The 19,316-nt window shown below is 38.5% G+C and overlaps 1 protein-coding gene across 2 annotated transcripts in view; it reads left to right on the top strand.

The window, feature by feature from the left end:
• The window catches only part of AATF (apoptosis antagonizing transcription factor), a gene marked incomplete at its 5' end in the record, with an annotated part of 99,101 nt that overhangs the window by 54,261 nt on the left and 25,524 nt on the right, over nucleotides 1-19,316 (top strand). For both annotated transcript variants that reach the window (XM_084236182.1, XM_084236181.1), the window contains 2 exons: nucleotides 9,784-9,851; nucleotides 13,114-13,194. In XM_084236182.1, the coding sequence (XP_084092308.1) occupies nucleotides 9,784-9,851; nucleotides 13,114-13,194 (149 nt within the window). The remainder of the gene's footprint in view (nucleotides 1-9,783; nucleotides 9,852-13,113; nucleotides 13,195-19,316) is intronic.

Below are 19,316 nucleotides of genomic sequence, written 5' to 3'. Positions count from 1 at the left end.
AGTAATCAAAGGTGGGTTATTTGTAACTTCAATAGTAAGATATGGGATTTTGTTCCCACAGCCTGACGTCTCTCCTTTCTTTCCCATGTTATTATTCTTGTGTATATCACACTTGCTGTAGTAGAAGTTAAATGCTTTTCATCCTTGAACACAAGCACTAGAAGAGTGCTTCCTGCTTAACTCTTTCATTTTAGAAATATTATTGAAAAATCACTGTGTGCAAGGCAGTGTGCAGAATTCTGTGGGAGGTGAGATTTGATTCAGAGTATATCCTGCCCCTAAGAACTAACCAAGTAAAGGAGATGACATAAGCATAAACAGCCACAGTGCTTGGTGAAGTTGCATTATCGAAATCAGAAGACAGAGATTCTTAATCGTTTTGGGGAATTAGAGAAAACTGCAGAGAGAAGGAGCGGATGTTTAATCTTGGACTTCAGAGAAGGATAATAGGATTTTAGGGGTCTTCCTGGTGGCCCAGGGGGTTAAGATTCAGCACTATGAAGCTATCTGAAGCCACTGCAGCATGAATTCGATTCCCCAGCCAGGGAGATGACCCACATGGCACAGCAGACCTTTCCTGACTCATCGGCTTCTCCCCTCAGCAGTATATTTCAGTCAGTCTGCTTGTTCTGTTCTCCACTCAATCTCTGGTGAATCCTCTCACTCACCACACCTCTGCCCTGTACCCCAGTTCTTGTATGCATGAATAAATAAATAAATCTTTTTTTTTTTTAAAAAAAAGGAGGGAAAAAAGGGATTTTAGATAGGTTGAGATTGGAGGAGGGCGTTCCTTGGTAGAGGGAATTGTGTGATCAAAGAATGGTAGAGATAGTTGCAGGTCATGGAAAGGAAATAGCAGTTAGTTGTTCAAGTAACATGTAAATGATAAAAGCGAAAATTACTTTACTCTAATTTATTATTGCCTATTTTGAAAAAGTCCTTCTCATGTATGCAAGACTCTTAAGTCATTGAAGCTTTGAGAATAGGATGAAACTTGGGGAAAGCATGTGGAGTGAGAAGAAAAGAAAACTTGGAACTGTCTTACAGAATATCAGCATGTAAGGTCTGGGTTGAGGAGCTGGCTGAATATGAAATAAAACCAGAGAATTGCCTCAAAGATGTCAAGAAAAGCGAGTTTTAGGAAGATGAGAATGGCTAGAATCACTTGCTGTTTCAAAAAGTCTAATAGGATGAGTCGTGACAGATGTCCATTAGCCCTGGAGATCTTGAGACCTTAGCAAGAGTTGTTTCAGTAGAATAATGGAGGTAGAAATATTAGGTGGTATAGAGTTGGTTGAGGAATGAGTGGACATTGGAAAAGAAACAGAAAAATAGTTACCTACCAAGAATAGGTCATTTTACAGCAATTTTATACTATAGGCATGTACAGTAATACCTTTGCAACTATTTGAAATTATAGTATATATGGATTTATTTTTTGTGTATGCTTCAAAAATAGCATATAAAAATTGCAAGTGACACCTTTTGGGGATAATTTGAAAGATTGGAGAGATGAGAGCAAAAAAGGCAGTAAAGCAGGAGGCAGAACAGAAATAGATATGTTTTCACTAAGAATTCCTGTGGGAGCTAGAGGAAGCTGAAGGAAGAGTAAACCTCAAAGCCCGTGAGTCTGCTTTTGTATATCAGTGAGAGAGGGACTGAAACACATGTTAAGAGGCATTTACTGGACTTCTTTCACGTGCTCTATACATATTGGCAAAGGAGTTGAAAAATCCTAACTCACACTAAGTAAGTTAAATAGAGTTGCCTTAAGCTTTTTTCCACCTCAGGCATCTGTGCCTATGAACCATGGATGTTTGAGAAGTGGGAATCAATAACTATCACAAATTCAGAAAGCCAGGGACTGTGCTATAAGACCAATTGCTTTAAAACTTGTTTGACTTTTTGATGAGAGTGCCAAAGCAATGTAGTGAGGAAAAGAATAGTTTTTTCAACAAACTGTACAATTGAATATCCACATCCAAAATAATGAATTTGAACCCCTACCTCACACTATACACAAAAGCTAACTCAAAATAGAACTGAATATACGAGCTAAAAATCTATAAATATTCTTAGCTGAAACATAGGAGTAAATCTTCATGACCTTGGACTAAGCAATGGTTTCTAAATACAGCACAAAAGAATAAATTGGACTACATAACATTTTAGAACTTTTTTGCTGCAAAGGTACCATCAAGAAAGTGAAAAGAGGGCCTTCCCGGTGGCTCAGTGGGTTGAGCGCAGCGCTGTGAAGCTGTCCGCAGCCTCTGCAGCGCCGGTTCCATTCCTGGACGGCCAGGGAGATTCCCACCTGGTGTGGCAGACCTCTCCTGTCTTGCCTGCTACTCCCCTCAGCAGTATTTCGGTCCTTCTGCCTGTTCTGTTCCCTGCTCTGTCTCTGGTGGATTCTCTCACCCTCCTGCGCCTCTGGCCTGTAGCCCTGTGCTTGTATAAATAAATAAATCTTAAAAAAAAAAAAAAACACTAAAAAAGTGAAAAGACAACTCACAGTGTGGGTTAGATAAGAAACTAGCATCTCCAATATACAAAGAACTCTTATGACTCAAAAATAAGGACAATTTAATTAAAAGAAAGGACAAAGCACCTGGATAGACATTTCTTCAAAGAAGATACAAATGACCCGTTAACATCAGAAGATACTCGACTGCATTAGCCATCAGGGAAATGAAAGTCAAAACCATATCAATACTCCACATTCACTGGGATGGCCATGATCAGTCATGCAATCCTAATGTGAACAGGATGGGGAGGAAAAAAAAATACCCTCCAACACTGCTGGTGGGATGGGAGTGTAAAGTGGTAGAACTGCTTTGGAAAGTAGTCTATTAGTTCCTCAAAATGTTAGACACAGTTGCCATATAACTAGCAATTCCATTCTAGGTGAGAAAAATTCAAGCAAATGTCCAAACAAAACATGTAACGAGGCCTCCTTGATAGTGCAAGGGGTTAAGATGCAACCTATGAAGCTATCCACAGCCACTGCAGCACAAGTTCGATCCCCGGCCAGGGAGCTACCCACATGGCTCAGCAGACCTCTCCTCAGCAGTATATTTCAGTCAGTCTGCCTGCTTTTTTTCCCCACTCTGTCTCTGGTGAATCCTCTCACCCCCCACACCTCTGGCCTGTACCCCAGTTCTTGTATGCATAAATAATTAAATTGTTAAAAAAAAAAAAAAACAGCAGTGCTATTTGTAATAGCCACAAAGTGAAAACAATCCAGATGTCCCTCAACTGATGAGTGGATAAACAAAAATGGTACATCCATGCAACAATATTTTTTGGCTTTAAAAGTGAAGTACTGACATATGCTGCAACGTGGATGGACCTTGTAAACATTTTAAGTAAAGAAGGCAGTCATAGAGACCATGTGTTGTATGGTGCTGTTTATAAAAAAATATTCGTAATGGACTTACCTATAAAGTCAGAATGATTAGTGGTTGCTTAAGGCTCTGGGAATATGTGGCATGGCAATACTAGGATGAGACCTATAGCTTAGGTATGGGGTTTCTTTTAAGAGGGATGAAAATACGGTCATGATTGTACAACTCTTAATTTACAAAAATAAATTGAATTACATTTCGAGTAGGTGAATTGTGTGCTAAGTGAATTTTATCTCAATAAGACCGTTAACAATTACTTGACATTGTCTGCAGCAAATCAAAATAAATGTTATTGGTATTTTCTCTAGTGTATTGCTGTGTTTTATTTTAGGGAACAGAAAAAAATTCCCAAGGGCTTTAACCAATATACCCTTGACCCTCCAGCCCTTTTTTTCCCTGTAGAAACTATAAAATTTCTCAGTGGGAGTTTGCAGCAGGGAAGATTTTCGGAAATAGCACCACTTGTTCCTCTGAACATTGCTAAATAATTATTGATAAATTTTTCTTGGGTTCTCTATTACCTAGAAAATGTCAAAATGTGATGATGCTGAGAAATCTTAGAGGGTAAAAAATTTTCATACTTTGGGCTTACTTCTGGTTATTTGCATCTTTTTAGTTAATGTGTTATACTACTGTTTATGAATTTTGGTCATTTATGAAATCATCTTTTTTTAAAAAGATTTATTTATTGATGCATACAAGAACTGGTGTACAGGCCAGAGGTGCTAGGGTGGGGGGTGGTGGGAGGATTCACCAGAAACAGCTTGGGGAAACAGAGCAGGCAGACTGACTGAAATATACTGCTGAGGGGGGCAGCGGGCGAGATGGGAGACGTCTGCTGCGCCATGTGGGTTGCTCCCTGGCTTCAGAGGCTGTGGATAACTTCACAGTGCTGTGCTTAACCCCTTGAAAATCATCTCTTGACTTTCCATGGCAGTGGGGCCCTAGCTCTCCTATAACCCTTCACCCCTGCCACCCCCACTCCAATTCAGTCCTCCATTCCCTGGTATATTTTAGTCACAGTTTTGTGAAAACAAGCTAGTGCATACAGTATTATGACAAAATGTTGTTCGTAATGTACTGTGATTATGTGTTCTTACAAGTTTGTTTAATAATACCTGTTTTAAGAGATTTGCTTAATTTCTAGGTATGTTTTCCTTTTTTCCCATGAACTCCAGCTGCTTTGAATATATAAAAAGGCTTGCCATCTCCCTTCCTCCCCCTCCCCCACTCTTGGAGCCCCATCTATGCTGTTCCTTTCTGGAAGGGCTGCCCAGTGGACCTGAGCCTTCTGAAGTCCTAGGACTTAAATCTTTGCTTTGTTCATAAGTTCGACCTATTTTCTGACATCTCTTGTCTTTCTCCTTCTTGCTATCAATATATGCTTTCCTTTTACTGAAGCCTATCTTCTTATGAAAGAGAGTGGGTAAAGTAAATTTTTGAGCCCCTGCGTGTGTGAAAATGTCATTAACTCTCATACTTAGTTCTGGAATTTAAGGTCAGAAGTCATTTTTCTCAAAATTTTGAACACATTGCTCTGCTGTCATCTGGTATCTGCTTATTGCTGTTGAGATAGCTAATACCATTTAGATATTCATTCCTTAATGTGTAGGATGACTAGATAATTTATTGTCAAAACTGGAGCACTTGAGGTGCTAGCCTGAAAAAATACTAGGACGAGGGGTATAAACTAGGACTCTGGGGTAAACTAGGACATGTGGTGATCCTCTTTATATGTGACCTATTTTTCTCCTCTTACTATTTAGGATCTTCTCTTTACATTTCATGTTGATGTGTCTTGGAAAACAGCCGTTTTTCATTCATTATACTAGGTCTTTGTAGGTTCATTGCTGTCTTTCAATTTGGGGAAATTTTTGTTATTGTTTCTTGTAATTTTCTCCCAGACTTTGTCACATGTTTGACATTCTAGATTGTTTTCTATTTTTTTTTCATTTCATATATAAGTAGGAAGAGGATGTTATCTTTTTGCCTTATTATTTTTATATCTGAGAAAGTTTTTGTACATTTACAGTTTTATTGAAATTTAAAAATATTTATGCTAATTTCTTGTTTTATTCTTTTCTCTTAGCATCTTAGTCTGTGGAAGTGTCTCTTGTCTAAGGGTGTCCACTGTAGTTTTTTTTTCTTTCTTTTCAAGGTTTCTTCTCTGAATTGTTTTCCCTGGGTACCCCTTTTTTCTCTGTACCCCTTTTTTCTCTTTGTTTTGGTCAATTTTTGAGACTTAAGATCTGCTAGGTGATCCTCTATTGTCTCTTCATTTTTAAGAGTAAGACCTTAAAAGGCATCTCTGAAACCTGGGCAGAGTTTTCTTTTTTTTTGCTATGTTAAAGATAATTATGCTGTGAACTAACCTTTGGTTAGAGTATTCTCAAATGTCAGATCTTGGAAATCACATTTTTCTGGGGAATGGGAAAATTAACCATTTAGTTTTTCTAGAAAAGACTCCTCTGCTCTCTTACTTAGGACATTTTATATCTGGGTGCTATCATTTTGTGTATGGGGTAGAGGAAGGAGGCAGAAGGGCCCAGAAATATCGTAGAGCCTTTCCCTTGTACTTCATCCCAGCCTTCTCTACCTCTTATCCCTCAGTCTGGAGCTTCTGTCACTTGATTTTTTCCAGAGAATAAAACTACTGTTGTGCCCAAGATCAGCAGACTTGGTGAGCATAGCCTCCAAGAATCTAAAGACAGCAGATGCAAACACAAAAGGGAGTTTATTACAGACTGGAGTCCGGGCTCACGGCACCTACAACACAGTAGCAGATAGCGAGAGCCCCGAACAGAGGAAGCAGGGATCTTAAATAGGGTCATAAGCAGGCGCGAATTTTGAAACAAGCTGGCAATTACTCATTGGCTACTACAAAGGCATTTTGGCGCACGCCGTTACAGTTTCAAACTGATTGGACAGTTAGAGATGCTGTCCCATTTATGGATAGGACTGCCCTCATTGGTGGCTGGGGTGTTCTGCTTTTTTGTCACCAAGTGGAGTGAGAGTTGTGACTGTTGAAACTATCTCTGGAGTGCAGCTGTACAAGGACTAACATATCAAAGTGGAGGATATACAAAATGGCGAAACCTTGGCTAAGCTTGGTTCCACACTACCTTTATCCCTGAGTCGAGGTGATGGTGGGGGTTAGTCACTTGGCTGTGTGAAATAATGGAGAAGACCCAGTGGTTTTGCCTCTCCCTTCTCTACCAGTAGACTTCACAGTAACTGCCTCTCCCAGATCTCATCCTCATGGGAATTCTGTGAACCTAATTAGCTCCACCCTCACCTTTATTCCCTCTGGGAACTTGGGTGTAACTTCCTTTTACTCCTCCTCCTGACTGTCTTTGAAAAATTTATGAAAATGTGAACTTATTAGCATTCCCTTTCTCCTCTTTCTTGTGGGTTAATACATTTATTCTTCAACTGTCTATCAGAGGAGTTGAGAAGGGAGAAGAGATGAACTAATGTGTCTGATCTGCCATTTTTAACTGATCTTGGGATACATTTTTCTGGGTAAAGTATTGTAAATGCCGATTAGAAGCTGAATAGTGCTTTTCTTCGGGTCCCTTGTTAAGTAGGTGTTTGTTGACTTACCTGGAAATGTAGCTATTTCTATGATTTTCTCTGAGATCTAGAGAAAATGAAATCTTTTTTAATTTACTCTCTGGGGGAATTATATCAGACTAGAACAAAAATATTTCATACATCTCTACATTTTCCAAGTTACATAGAAAATTACAAATACTGTCATCATCTAAATAGAAGCTCCAATAACCATAACAGAAACCTGAGTTTTAATGGAAAAGTTTTTCATAAAATTAAGCTAAAAATATAACTGAGCTGCAAAATAAAATCTTCACCGATATCCCCAAAGCTTCATTTTTTTTTAAGATTTCTTTTTATTTATTCATGCATACAAGAATTGGAGTGAAGGCCAGAAGTACAGGGGTGGGGTGACAGTATTCACCAGAAACAGAGTGGGGAGCAGAACAGGCAAATTTACTGAAATACACTGCTGAGGGGAGCAATGGGTGAGACAGGAGAGGTCTGTGGTGCCAGCTCCCTGGCTGGGGGTTGAACTCATGCCACAGTGGCTGGCTGGCGATAGCTTGACAGCACTGAGACTTTATTCCCTGTGCCACCAGGGAGGCTCCCCAATGCTTTACTTTTCAGCAACTTTTTGGAAAGCAGTTTTCTTTATCAAATTTAAGCCTTAATGATAGCTGTGGGAAATAGCAATAGTCATGGGAATATTTGTTTACTTGTGTTTTCTTGCTGCTTTCTTATTCCTACTTTGTATGCAGCAGGATTTTCTGAAACATTGGAGTGAATAAACTAGACTTAGCCAAATAGACCAGTAAAGCCATCTTCCTGATCATGAATGACTAAGAATAGCTATCCAGGGTACTTGGGTAGTGAAAATGTGACCCAGAATTTGTAAAAGACACAGGATGCTTGAGTGTAAATCCTGTACCAACTTGGGTTTTGAATTGATATCTCTGCCCACGTGATAGATAAACTGTAGTTGTGTGGCACCATAGCACTTGCTCCCAGTCTCAAGGGATCAGAGATGATTAGGAAAACCAGGGACGGTTGTAGTTTCTTATGTCGCTGGACTAAGCTAAGGGCAGTGAAAGGCAGGCAGTCTGTTATTTTCATTTCTCTTATTTTTTTCTTTCTCTTTCATTTTCTTCCTCTTCGTGGGAAAAAAAATTATCATTAAACTTTCCCCCTTCTCTCCTCTCAACCTTGCTTTTGACAGAATATTGAGTAGGAACCAGAATCCCATTTTTGCTTAGCCTTTAGGGCAGCTGTTTACAGAATAGCAGTGTTACATAGGTTTACTGTGTCGTATGTCTGTGTAACACTGGATTTGGATCTTGTATTTAGCTGCCAGAAGTGACTGTGATGAAGTAGGAGAGATAAACTGATAGATTGGCTGCCAGAAAGATGTTGGGAATCAATCAGATAAACAGGGTAGAGAAATAGCTTGCTGTTTTCTAGTGATAATAAACCAGTGGCCTCTGGTCCCCCACATTTTTAAACATAATTGTTATAGTAATAATGTCCAAAATAAGCAAATGAAAAAATTATCACAGGAGGTTTTTAAATTTTAATTGATATTCTTCCTTTCCTTTTTCCAATAAAGATTCATCTTCTATGGAAATGAATATTTTTATTCATTTGTTTTTACTTCTTCCCATGCCTACTTACATAAACAAATAAAAATTAGAGAGTGAACCACTTTCATGGAATTTATTACTCCTTCTCTATCCTCCCACAGACTTTGGCTATTTAACTTGGTGAAATATCTATATTGCTACATGCCTTACCTACAAAATAATTATTTTTGGGGGAAGAAACAAGTTTTGAAGTCAAACCTGTATTATTGATGGATGATTAGCAAGAACTAGTTTATTTTTAGTGTCTTCCCTTAGATTTCTCTCAAAAGATATTTGGAATTTTAACCTTTGCTGTGATTTCCCTGCATATAGCAGTTGGAGAGGAGAAATATCTAGTTTTATCGTTGTAATATAAAATTCTCCTTTAATGTTTAACACTTACATTCATTGCCTCTTTTTACCTTGGACTTTAAGATCCAGTGCAGATCCTTAAGTCTATGTGAAAGATACAGATAGAGACTTCAGTTGCATGTAGTGAACTACCTGGGATTAAGAGAAGAGTAGAAGAGTAATTTAGAGTTCTCATGGAGTTAATTGTGTGGCATGAAACTGCTTCTCAGTCATGTCTCTGCAGTATGCACATAGGACTTTCTTTAGGTTCCCACTCAAAATCTTGGATGTGAATGTGTGGGTGTCATTTATAGTATATATGGTAGAATACCAGCTATGGAAAGCAAGAGGATGAAGTTCACACTTTTAATTATATATAATAAAGGCTTTTGCCTGAGGAAGACTTTTCTCACTACTGGAGGTTATAGGTCAGAAGTTAACCATGTACCATTTTCCTATTGGTAAGAAGCTGATGCATTTTCCTTTTTGCCACAGAGACTTTCCCACCTGACCTTTTAAAGATTCTCCATTGATATCGATGAGGTGGACAAAACTAATCATAAAAACAATGAAGGGAATGTTGCACACTCATTGATCCATTTGAAATGAACTGCAGTACAATAAGTCTTCCAAATGGACTTCTGTTCTCAGCTATTGCTGTAGCCACCATTTTACAGATATATAAATATGAAAGGGTTAATGGGAATTCAGTCACACTCTTGCCACTCTGTTGTCCCTTATTGATTGTAGTTTTAGAGCTGTCACTGTGCCATTCAAAATTCCTACTGTGCCCTTTTTGAAGTCAGGTGGTGCTGGGAGATGATAATAAATCATTTGCTTTTCTTTCCCTCCCACAGCTCCTTCGAGAACTCATAGAACGGAAGACAAGTTCCTTGGATCCCAATGACCAGGTGGCCATGGGAAGGTAATGTAGACGCTACTTTTTGTTCCTGCAAGCAGCCTATATATAACATTTTCTCTCTTTGAGTTCCCTTAATTCTGCCTCCAAGGCAGTGATTGGCCCTATCAATATAAAAGTTAAGCAGGATAACAAGAGTTAGAAAGACAAAGTTATGGAAATCCGAGTTGTTTACCCTACATTGCTTTTTTTTTTTTCTTGGCCAATAAAATTTATTAAGTATTCATTGTATTTTGTATTCATTGAACCAGCCTTAGGGAACAAAAACTGGACATAGAATTTTTGAAAGCCAGACAATAACTTAGATAGCAAGTCCATTTTTTCCAAAGCAAATCTTAATTGTTATCCCTTAAAAACAGTAATCAAAAACAGAGCTGCTCTAATGGGAGAGGTTGGTAAATGGAGAGCTAGCCTCTTGCCCTCCCCAGGAAACCCTAGGGTACCACAGAGCATAGTTTGAAAACCACAGCACATCTATAGATGAGGACTCTGGGACTTGACACATCTAATTGCTCATCCACCTAGAAGATAGGTCTCCAATATCTAGATATTTACCTTTCAGCTATGGAAACAGGGTACAGACACACTAGGATGTACAAGATTTGGACTCACTCTCTTCAAGTTATATTTTCAAAGCCTGGGCCTTAGCCAAGTCCCTTACCTTTGGGGTTCCAGTTTCTACACAGAAGTTTCTGTTCTTTTTTTTTTTTTAATAAATTTTATTTGTATATTCCCCATACAATTGCAACCCCCTTATTTTGACCCCAATCCCTCCCCTCCCCACCCTCCACCCTCCATAGAATGTCTCTGGTTCATAGTTGTTTGTTGATTTTTACCCTACATTGCTTTAAATGTAATTATAAGCATCTATTAAAATTACAAAGCATGTAAGTGTGTATATATGTGTGTGTGTGAGTGTGTGTGTGTGTGTATGTTAGGGTTTGTTTCTCAAAAGTCCTTTTAGGCTCTTTGCTCTCTGGTTCGGGTTGTGATTGTATCTGTATCAATTCTGACCATTGGATAAAAAACAGCCACCCACATGTGTGCTCTCAGCTGTCAGAATGTGCACAACAGGTTCCTTGCTTGTAGTCGAATCTGCTTTGTTAGAGTCTGCCCTAATTTAGACCTCCACCCCTTCAGTAAAAGCTTCAGCACAATTAGAAATGGAACGTGGCAGCATTACCCAGATGTCAGGGTAGAATGTAAAGTAGTGAAGGAAGGCTCTTGTGTGTATGCTTCATCCTGTGGTTGGAAAATAAAAAGGGCATTTAGAGTGCTACCTAATGAATAGTGTACATTTAAATAGCCATGAGCCATAATTTGCAAAAGCCTGAAAGGAAACAAAAGCTGCAAGTGCCAGAGTGGGATTCTGGGCAGAGCGGCATTTTGAGAAAGCAATGAAAAATTTGTGTTGATGAAATAATTTTATTTGAGTAAAGCATTTGAATTTTAGGATAGGATATTGTTGATATTTTGTGTATCCCTGGAATGCTATGGAGAGCTGTTCTCTATAAATTTAATGTGATAGAGCAAATTGCATTTAAGTGGTGATTATATTGTACATTTATCTGACTTTACAATAAAATAGATTATGGTAATTAAGATTATATTAAGATTACAGTAATTGGATTTCCCTAGATTTTTTTTTCCCCCTGATGTTGAATTTTCATTGTGTAAGTCAGGTAAGATGACTAGCTGCTGCTGTTTCTCCTTTTTTTACATTTTTCATATGAGCAATTTATGAAGTTTTTCTTGTCCTGGTATCCTTTATTTGAAAAATTAATACCTTTCAATTTAAAATGACTGCAGAATATGTGAGTCTTGTTTGGATCCTGATTCAAACAAACCAGTTGTCACATTGAGACTATCTGAGAATAAATTGGTGGTTGCCACAGGGGTTGTGGGGTCTACGGGGGTGAAATGGGTAAAGGGTGTCAAGGCTATGTATGGATGGAAACTAGACTTTTAGTGGTGATCATGATGAAGAATATACAGATGTCAGTTTATAATGCTGTACACCTGAAACATGTAATGTTATAAACCAATGTGACTCCAATCAAAAAAATTTTTTTAAAGGTTTATTTATCCATGCATACAAGAGCTGGGGTACAGGCCAGAGATGTGGGGGGTGAGAGGTCTCACCAGAGACAGAGTGGGGAGCAGAACAGGCAGACTGACCGAAATCCACTGCTGAGGGGAGCAGCGGGCAAGACAGAAGAGGCACGCCTCGCCATGTGGGTTGCTTTCTGACCAGGGGGATTGAACTCGTGCTGTGGATTGCTTCATAGTGTGGTGCTTAACCCCCTGCACCACCAAGGAGGCCCTCCAATAAAAAATTTTTGAGGGGCCTCTCTGGTGGTGCAAGGGGTTAAGTCTCAGCACTGTGAAGCTATCAGCAGCCACTGCAACAGGAATTCGATCCCTAGCCAGGGAACTAACCCACATGACACAGCAGACCTCTTCCTGTTGCTCCCCTCAGCAGTATATTTCAGTCAGTCTGCCTGTTCTGCTCCCACTCTATCTCTGGAGAATCCTCTCACCTCCTCCCCCCGCCTCCCTACACACCTCCAGTCTATACCCCAGCTCTTATATGCACAAATAAAATTTTTTTAAATCTTAAATTTTTTTGAAAATATTGAGACACTGGAAAATTTGAAGACTTAATATCTGATAGTGAAGGATTATTGCAAATTTTCTTAGGTGTGATAAGTAATTAATTATTAAGATTTTACCTTTTTAGCGACACGTCTGAAGCATTACAGATTAAATGAATGACCACAAAAAGTGGCATCAATAGTAAATAGTTTAAAAAATCAACAAAAAAAATGGAAAAAACAAGAAAAAGGACTTGGGTATTAACCAAGAGAAAACTGAATTTAAATAATTCATGTTTTCAAACAGCAGTTGCAGCAGTAGTTATACAACATGCTGCCCCCCTAAGACATTAAAAGCAATCCGGAGCAGCACTCAATTTGATGGGTTTTCCTACAGACTACTAGATTTAGTGCTTGTCACAGCAACGCCAAATACTAAGGAGCATTGTTAACCAAATTTGCTGTAGAATTTCCCTTGCTGCCAGTTATTTTTTCACCACTGCACAAATCTTCTTCAATTGATTAGTCACTTTGCTTCTTCACTATTTTGAGGAACTAGATGTGGGTTGATGGTTTCTTTGTGCAGGGTTGTAAGTGAGAAAAATTCCAATTTGTCAATATGTATAACTGTTTCTGTTAGTGATGATGTATAACATTTCTTGTGAATTTTCCAGGCAGTGGCTTGCAATCCAGAAGTTACGAAGCAAAATCCACAAGAAAGTAGATAGAAAAGCCAGCAAAGGAAGGAAACTTCGGTGAGTTACTTTTTTGGAATAGTTTTAGTCTGATATGTTTTTTCTCTTTTATTTTGGTTATAATGCCATTCTTCTATTCAGATGATTCTGTTCTTAAGGAACAGAATAATAACTAAAACAATATTTGAGACTTTCTTGAAATTCAGTTTTTCTTACTCTAACGTGGAAATACTGTTTTAGTTATTTTTTGTTTTACTGTTGTGACTGCTTGGGTTAGACCATACCTGTTCTCTGAAAGACAAATAGTGACAAAACAAGGTAAGATAGTTGAAATGTCTTAATTTTAAAAAGTGATTTCTGTAGAACAATACAAAAATTTCATTTTGCTATCTTATTTAGAATAGAGTTATACTGGTCCATTTTCAGGATGCAATACATATATACATGGTATGCTAAAAGATACAAATGAAAAGTTTCATGGAACATTAATCTGCTTAAATGAGATGAGAAATACACTTTTTATGAGAAAACAGAAATTTCTGACTGAAGGAAAAACCCTCAACTCTTAAGTAGTTTTATAAGTATGCAAAAGAAGGAGCAGGAGTAGGAATTAACCTTCTAGGTTTTTAGATTTAGAGTCTGTGTGTATGTTAATGTGTGTGTGTTTAAGTGTTACATAGCATCGGACAAAACCTCACTGTCAAAGATTCTGCTTGTAATTCAGGTGTATTGAATAAAACCTTAAATTCATTGTGTTAGGGAGTTTTAGGCAGACAGCTAATCCCACCTCTTTATTAGAACCTTCCTGTCATCAAAATTGCCTTTAGACAAATGTGGATCTTTCTCATTTTTAAAGTTCTTCAGAGAAGCAGATTTTTACAACTACTTTAATTAATCTGTCATAGTATTTATTTAACAAAACTCATCAGGACATGTTGCTTCTTCTTTAATTTTGCAGTGGTCAAAATGGCTTTTTATCATCTTTTGATTTAGAGTCTCTTTCTTAAATCTGAGGTTACATTGATATAATTTATTTAACTTTTTTCATGCAATAAAATCTTTCCAAATATTCATTCTTTTCCGGGTTCATTTTTATTTTAATGGCAAAGAACATGGACTTGATGAGTCAGTGGCCTGAATTTGAATCCCAGTTTTGACATTGAGTAATAGTTACTTTGGGCAGGACCCTTCAACTCGGTGTTAGTTTCTACACCTGTAAGATAGAGATGATAATAGTATCAGATTTGTAGGGTAGTTGTGGCGAATAAGTAAACCTGTGTGCCACTCTGTGTGCCAGTATACATGTGAGCATTGTATACATACATTTATTGCTGTTACTGCTGTCCTTATTGCCCACATTCGTATTTTAAGACAGGGTCAGTCTTCTCTAGGGTCCATTCATTTGCTTACTCATGAACATGCTCTTTGTACTTGTCTCATCTCTACCCCACCCTACAAGGGTGTAAAAAAGAATGTTACTAATAGTACTTCATAATTGACTGGACTGAATGAGTACTTTATTCTTGAATTTTGAAATCAGATTTTTCTCCAATACTGTGCTTTGATAATTATAGCTTTATGAGGCTGCAAATGTTCTCTAGAGGGTGGTGCCCAGGATGTCAAATCAGGACACCTGGGTACAAAACCTGACTCTGACTTTATTATTTTGTCTGTTCTCTAGTCTCTGAATCTCACGTTCTCATTTATTAAATGAGAGATAATAATCCCTACTTTATAGATTTGGTTTGAGCATTGAAATAATGTGTTAATGTCTGGTATATAGGAAATGTTTACAAGTGTTAGTTTCTTCTGCATTTGTCTGTTGGCATTGCTGCTGCAAATATATACCCTTCAAGAGAATTGAGAGAGGGGAAAATGCCTTTTCTACCTTACAGTTAAGAATTTTTACTGTTAAGAAGTATTGGGGCAAGTAGCTATATTTATTTGCCCCTTGAGGACAAGAATTGTGCTGCTTTGTCCTTGTAGACACTAGCCAGAAAATGTTTTTGGATGATTTGATAGTAAAATTAACCTCATCAGATAATGAGAAATGGTTATAATTTTAAACATAACATAAGAAATCTGGATGAGTGTTAGAGAAATAAATCCTTTTTTAGTGTGGTGAATAACTTGGAGAACATGGGTCTTTAGTTTTTCTAGTCAGAATAAATTTATCAGAGTTATCAGATTGGGAAAAAGCAGGACTTTGTTTTGTTTTTCCCTCAAATTTTATTGATTTGCCAATCATTTACATAACTGTGTAATTGTGGGAGTACAACTTCATACCTTACATGTGCACGTGCTTCATTGACCCTCCACCAAAGTGCCAGTGCCAGCGCCCTTGTCGCTTCCCCTCCCCTCGCTCGTCCTCCCTCCCCCAACCTCTCATCCCCTCTGGTAACCAATATATTTTTCACAGTCTAAGAATTATTTTTGCTGTGCTTTGCTATTTTAAAAAACAGCTTTTTGTTAAAAAAAAGCAACTGTTTTTCTTGTATTAATTTGTTAAACTAATCTCATCAAACTGTTAGAGCTGTTTGTCTCTACAAATAATGTACTTCTGTTTTTGTAGCTTTTTTTTTAAAAAAGATTTATTTATTTATGCATACAAGAGCTGGGGTACAAGCCAGAGGTGTGGGGGGCCGGGGAGGGGGTGAGAGGATTCACCAGAGACAGAGTGGGGAACAGAACAGGCAGATTGACCGAAGTACACTGCTGAGGGGAGCAACAGGCGAGTCAGGAGAGGTCTGCTGTGCCATGTGGGTTGCTCCCTGGCTGGCCAGGAATTGAGCTCGTGCTACAGTGGCTGCAGATAGCTTCATAGGTTGCGTCTTAACCCTTGCACCATCGGCCCTTTTGTAGCATTTTGGAGTAGAGTCCCTATATCCCCATAAAACCAAGGGCATTTGAAATCTCATCTGAAAGAGGCATCTGAAGACAAACAGGAGACATAGTTTTGGTTTAAGCAGGGCTTAACATTAAAATATAAGTGGTTTGTTAAAATATAAGAAGGCTTCTTCTGGAGTTCTCAGAACCGTGTGAGGTACTGCGTGAGACCCAGTCTGCCCTGAGGGAGCATGTTGTCTTGAGAGAACAGCAGATACCCAGCAGACAGTGACATTGTGTGGACAGTGCTGTGGAGCTCATCCTGCCATAGGGTTACCTGATTCACGCTTGGGGGAATGTGGGCTGCTTGGTAAGACTGTCTGTGCCAGGGGATACCCCCACTTCACACTGAGCAGGGTAGGAATAACTAGCCAGCCAAAGGCAGAAAAGAATAATGTTAAAAACAGACTTCAGAGTGTATATGGTTATCCTGGTAACTCAATTATATGTTTTGACAGAAACTTAAAGTGAATATTGGGGAATGAAGGAGATGAAGGTCAGTGCCGGATAATGACCACTAACAATGTTGGACTTTATTCTGTGGATTATATTGAGTCACTGGGAGATTAGAGCAGAGGAGTACACTACAGAAGATGTGAGCAGGTAAAGGAATGCGAGGAGCTTAGAGCAACTTCCCTGAATTTTAGGGGCAGCTAGGAAGATGGTGTCCCATTTGTTGATGTGTATACAAAGAGTGGCTGCAAGAAGGACATTAACTTTTTGTTTTTGATGGATAGTAAATTCAGTTTATTAATATGCTTAATTTGATACTACCTTCAGAAATCCAAATTTAGAAATAGGTTTTTATGTCAAGAAAAGGATGTAGGTGTTTATTAGCTGATAGTTTGGAAACAGTTTCATTCCTATTTCTCAAGAAATATATAGGGTAACCAGGGTGACAAGAACAGAGCCATGAGGAATGTCAACCTATATGAGACGGCAGAGGAGTTCATAAGGAGTGCTGAGGAAGAGCAGTCATTTAGCTGGGGGGAACAGAACCAGGAGGTGAAGAACAGAACCAGGCAGTGAAGACAAAACATGTTTAATATGTGGCCAGGAGTGCTGCATGGCGCAGAGAAATCAGGCGGGGGAGGGAACACATTTGTCATCACATTTCTCCACCAGTTACTGCTGCTGATTACTCTAGAAGTCCAGAAACCACAAACTAAGGTACTTTCCATACTTGAAAGTCCTTTAGAATTTCTGCATAAACATTAATGTCTTTGATTTGTCTTATAAAATCCCTTTGGAATACATTCGATGTGTCATCACAGAGGTCAGATGCAATTCCATTTATTAATTATAGTAAGAATGGGCGAAATATAAAATCACCACTAGACAAATACCACACTAATAATTGTTGCAGGCAGGATCCACCAGTGGATGCTCAAACCAAGGCAAAACTTTGAGAAGAAATGGTGTATTTGCATGGTCTCAAACATTTCTTCCAAGATGTTTGTCAATTACAAAATAGAAAATAATGATTTTATGGAGGAGAAACCAAGCATATGCTTGGAAGCACATGCTTCCTTAGCCAAGTGTTTAAGATTAACAATACCAGTATTAATAAATATCTACATGCCCCCTCTCCTGGAGAATACAGCATTTCTGTGGTATTCTTGCCCCAATACCTATTATCACTGTTGTCATAAAACACCATACAAGCAGCTGAGTGGTACTAATCAAAATTGTCAGAGTAATGAATAAACAAGGAGGACTGAGGAAATGTCACAGATGGCAGGAGACTACCGGGGCATCACTACTAGATACAGTCTGGCTCCTAGACTGGGTCCTGGCAAAGAGGAAAGATACGAGGTGGTAAAAATGGTGAAATTTGAGTAAGTTTTGTTAATCATTTAGTTAATAGCATTATACCAATGTTAATTTCCTGATTTGATAATTACACTGTGTCTATGTAAGTTAATATTAGGGGAAGCTCAGTGAAGTAGCACAAGTCTTTTTTTTTTTTTTGACTTTTTATATAAGTCTAAAATTACTGCAAAATAAAAAGTGGGGGGGTAATAAATATGGTCACATGTATTGAATTCTCAGTTTTGTCATCCTTGTTCATCTGACTCTCTTTGTGACCCTAACTATGATGGATATGGTCAGAACCACAGAGTACTCTATTAATGAGAGAAGCGATAATTAACAGTTATAAAACCCTGTCGGGCACTGCTAAGCAGTTCACATGCAGAGAGAGGAAAAAAACTCAGGTGCTGAGGGCCTCCCCCGTGGCGCAGCGTTTGAGCGCTGGGTTGCGAAGCTGCCTGCAGCCTCTGCAGCTCCGGTTCTATCCCCAGCTGCTCCCCGGCCACCGGAGGAGGGTCCCGCATGGCGTGCAGACCTCTCCTGCCGCCCGCTGCTCCCCTCAGCAGTGTACTTCGGTCCTTCTGCCTGCTCTGCTCCCCACTCTGGCTCTGGTGAATTCTCTCACCCTCCCGCGCTTCTGACTGTACCCAGTGCATGTATAAATAAATAAATAAATCTTAAAAAAAAATAAAAGGTAAAAATTAAATAAATAAATAAAAAACAGTCAGGAACCCATTTTAAAAAAAAAAAAAACTCAGGTGCTGAGCTGGCTAGGTTTGAAATTTGCCTCTTCCACCTACTACTGGTCTTGAGACCTTGGGCAAGTCACTTGACACCTCTGTTTCAATTTTTGCATGTATAAGGAATAGAAGTAAAAATCACATCTCAGCGTTGTGATGCAGATTAAATAAACCAATTCATGTACAGTGCTTAGAGAAGATAAGTAATTCATGTAGCGTTTTGGAGCTAATAAGTAGCAAACTGGGATTCGAGCTAATTGAGCTGAGTCCACAGCCCATTCTTTTAACCCCTGCTGTGAGGTGTTTTCTCTGGGCAGAATCAGTTGACCTATACAGGCACAAAAAGAGAAATATTTTGGGTTTTGGAGCTAATTATAATTGTTGGTCGTCAGTATTTTACCCAGCATTATATATAAGTGGATTTTCCTAATCAGAACGTAGATATGTAAACGGATTATTCTCAGGCCTTTTGTAATGAGATGTCTTACTGTGTTTGTCTATTCTACTGCAACAAAATTAAATTTATCTTTTCTTGATATGGTTGGTAAAAGTTTTATAATTCTAAAGCATGCATCATCCTCAGCAGCACTGAGATTAGATGAAATGTATTGCAAAAATCTTTAATCTGATTACTTCTCTTTGTCTTTCATCATGCAGTTAATAGTTATTGAATAGATTGTACTAAAGTGTAAAGGTATTCCATAGAGTAGTGCTATCCAGTAAAAATATCAGTGTTGCATATAT

Source organism: Talpa europaea (genome assembly GCF_964194135.1).
Source record: "Talpa europaea genome assembly, chromosome: 7".
Classification (NCBI taxonomy): Eukaryota; Metazoa; Chordata; class Mammalia; order Eulipotyphla; family Talpidae; genus Talpa; species Talpa europaea.
This window is presented reverse-complemented; position numbering and strand designations above follow the sequence as displayed.